Source organism: Buceros rhinoceros, unplaced genomic scaffold (assembly GCF_000710305.1).
Source record: "Buceros rhinoceros silvestris isolate BGI_N320 unplaced genomic scaffold, ASM71030v1 scaffold2957, whole genome shotgun sequence".
Lineage (NCBI taxonomy): Eukaryota > Metazoa > Chordata > Aves > Bucerotiformes > Bucerotidae > Buceros > Buceros rhinoceros.
Genome location: NW_010420257.1, coordinates 3781 through 6748, shown reverse-complemented (window position 1 = coordinate 6748; position 2968 = coordinate 3781). Strand labels below are relative to the sequence as shown.

Sequence of the window (2968 nt, the reverse complement as noted above, 5' to 3'; positions counted from 1 at the left end):
TTTTTTTTTTTTTTTTTTTTTTGGCATCATAAGATCCAAATTTCATTGTTGATCATGTGTCTGTGTTCGTGTCCTCCCAGTCGTCTGTCCTGCATCCTTTGCTGCAACTCGTTCCCCAGCTTAATGAGAGAAGACTGAAGAGATACAAACTGGACGTATGTAATCTTAAACTCTGCATGCTTGCGTTCTCATGTTTTGTGATTAATTAGTTCTTCTAAAAATGTCCTTGTAGACCTTTCTGCTCATAACATTTTTATTTTCATGATTTAATATCACACTAGTGTATTTTTATTAGAAATGTGAGGTTTTTCTATACTTTAACTAGTGAAAAATAATCCTGCTGATATTTAACATTTTAAACCAAAAAACACCAAAGCTTAACACAGAACAGTGGTAGAAAACGGAGCCTATGTATCAAAATTGATCTCTTAATTCTTTTATAAAAATACTTTAAAATTTATCTGTACTGATATATTGCAGTTGAATTATATTTTCTAGGGGGGGTTGTCTTTCTCTTCCTCTGTTTGGAATTCAGACTGTATCTACTCTTTAAACATAGAGTATTTATGACTTACAGTACTAAGAATTTCCAAGTAATTTATAGGCAATTTTACTGTTTAATTTAAGGTACAGATAAGAAAGTTCTCAATGGACCTAATATTCCATAGAAAAGTAGTGTGTTTTGAAACAAAATTTTCACTTGTTTCCCAAATTATAATAAAATTTGCATATATTTGCTGTAAATGCAATTTCAAAAATCAAAAAGCAGATGGCTATTAATGTCCATCTCTTTAATACAGCTATAGAGAGAAAAGAAAAATGCAGTCTGATGTACGAGAATCTTTCTCTCTAAGAATATCAAAGATAACTGTATAATAAAGTACACTAAAAGCTAAGACCCAAATTCTTCCTGGTTTACATTGACTTCAGCTTGCTTATTCATTAGATTCATTGATATAATTCCTTATATTCACTAATACACAAGTTAGATTAGGTGTATGAATGCAATATTTAAAACTCAGATAGTGGTATCCCCGTAAGTTGGACTTTTCCTTTATTCTGTGTTGTTAACTTGCAAATTTTCAATGAACTCTTAATCCTATGTTTATGTATATCAGCTTTCATCTAGTCATGACTGTGGTTGGTAATATCTGCCCCTCTCTGAGTCACATTTTTCTTATCCATGCTATTGGACCTCTATATTGGCAAAGAGTATTCTTGGAATTGCTCTTTGTGCTTTTAAATGTCCATATCAGCTAAGACAAAGAACGGTAAGGAAAGCATAAACGCAAGAACACAAAATTGCTGTAAGTGAAAACAAACTGCCTTTTAAATAAAATAAAATCCTTTTGCTAGAATATGTTAACATCCTGAATTTACTTCCATTGAGGTTGATGGCATAATTAATGGCATTAGAATACATTAATTAGCAGACAATATTGTAAAATCTGTGGCATATTTGGCATATTGTAATGTAATTCAGCCTCCTCATGGGAGTTTTCTTTTTAGTGGGTTCAAAATAGAAATCACAAGGACATCTTTCCAATAACAATACCAAACTCAACAGAGTACATCAGTCAGATTATGGGCCTTTATAAATTTAGAGTCACTATACTTACAGCTCACAAGTAAAATTTATTAACTTGTTTCTGTTTAAGTGCTGTCAAGCCATCATGTAACAAACAATTTAGTCATGTTTTTTACATCAAAGAAACAGCAAAGTCCATACTCTACAAATCCTTAGGAAAAAAAAATTAAAAGTATACTAGCTCTCTCATATCGAGTGTAAACATATACTGATACAAAAAGACCTATTTTTAGGATAGTGTTTGGAAATATTCATTCCAAAGGAATATATATAAAAAAAAAAGGAGACAAAAAGAAAAGCTTTAATGTTTGGGAATGAGCCCAGAGCAGGCTGATATAACTTTGTGGCAAAAGACAAACATTTTATCACGTTTTTTTTTTTTTGTAAGGTAGCTTATTTTCATCAGTTTTAAAGTAGGGATGAATGAATGATGCTGAGTGTAAGTGTTTCTTTAGCCATTTTTTAAAGCGGCTGATTTTTAAAAGACCTGTCTCCCATTATTTGTATTATTCTACTCGTAACTAGTGGCTACAGAAAGCGCAATTTAGAATGGGACTGTTGACACGCTCAGTATTAAGCTCTTTGCTAAGTAAGATTTCTAGTTCCAGCTAAAAGTTTGACCACAGGATTTGTGGCGTTTCTGTCTTCCATGTTGAGTAACAGTAACCCCTATTTTGTGAACTAGGTACAGGAATTGTCTAGATTAGCCAGTGCTATCATGGATTATTGGATTAGATTAAAGTAGATGGTGCAATAACTTCATCAGTCCTTGGCCAGAATGGGGGTGGCAGCCTAAGTAGGATTTGTTTGAAGAGGAATGGAACGTAGAATAGTCACAGTCATGCCACACTAACAGTTTTTAAGGAAACCACACTAATTCAGTCTATGTATTTTCACAGTATCCTGTGTCTATCCATGTCTTGCTGTGCATAGACAGAAAAAGGTGGAAGGATCGGGGGAAGTGTGGAGTGATCAGTCCTCTGATATACTCTCTAGCTTCTGGCAGGCACATCCTAGAGACCTTCTAAGCTGGGCCATTATATAAAACAGTCATCAATGGATTGAACCACCTTTGATTTTTTCCTATATGTTTTAAATGATTATTTATTTTGGAATATTTTATTATTTGGCATTTAGGCCTACAAAGTGAAGAGTTCATTGAATCCCAAGGATAATGTCTAATATTAAATATGCACTTGAATACATTTTCTTCTGTAAGGCTTCATGAAGCCAAGAGGTGTAATGACATGGCCAACACTTACAGAATACACCCATTTAAAAATATTAATAAACGCAATATGAAATCTAAGGAAACAATGAAAACAGCTCTACATTTAATTGCATTTTATGGAAAGCAACTTTTTTTATTTCCTCTGGTCA

The 2968-nt window shown here is 33.0% G+C and overlaps 1 protein-coding gene across 1 annotated transcript in view; it reads left to right on the top strand.

Annotated features, from left to right (window-relative positions):
- The window catches only part of NMU (neuromedin U), a gene marked incomplete at both ends in the record, with an annotated part of 17453 nt that overhangs the window by 11669 nt on the left and 2816 nt on the right, over positions 1 to 2968 (top strand). The window contains one exon of the mRNA XM_010139224.1: positions 81 to 155. Within this exon, the coding sequence (XP_010137526.1) occupies positions 81 to 155 (75 nt within the window). The remainder of the gene's footprint in view (positions 1 to 80; positions 156 to 2968) is intronic.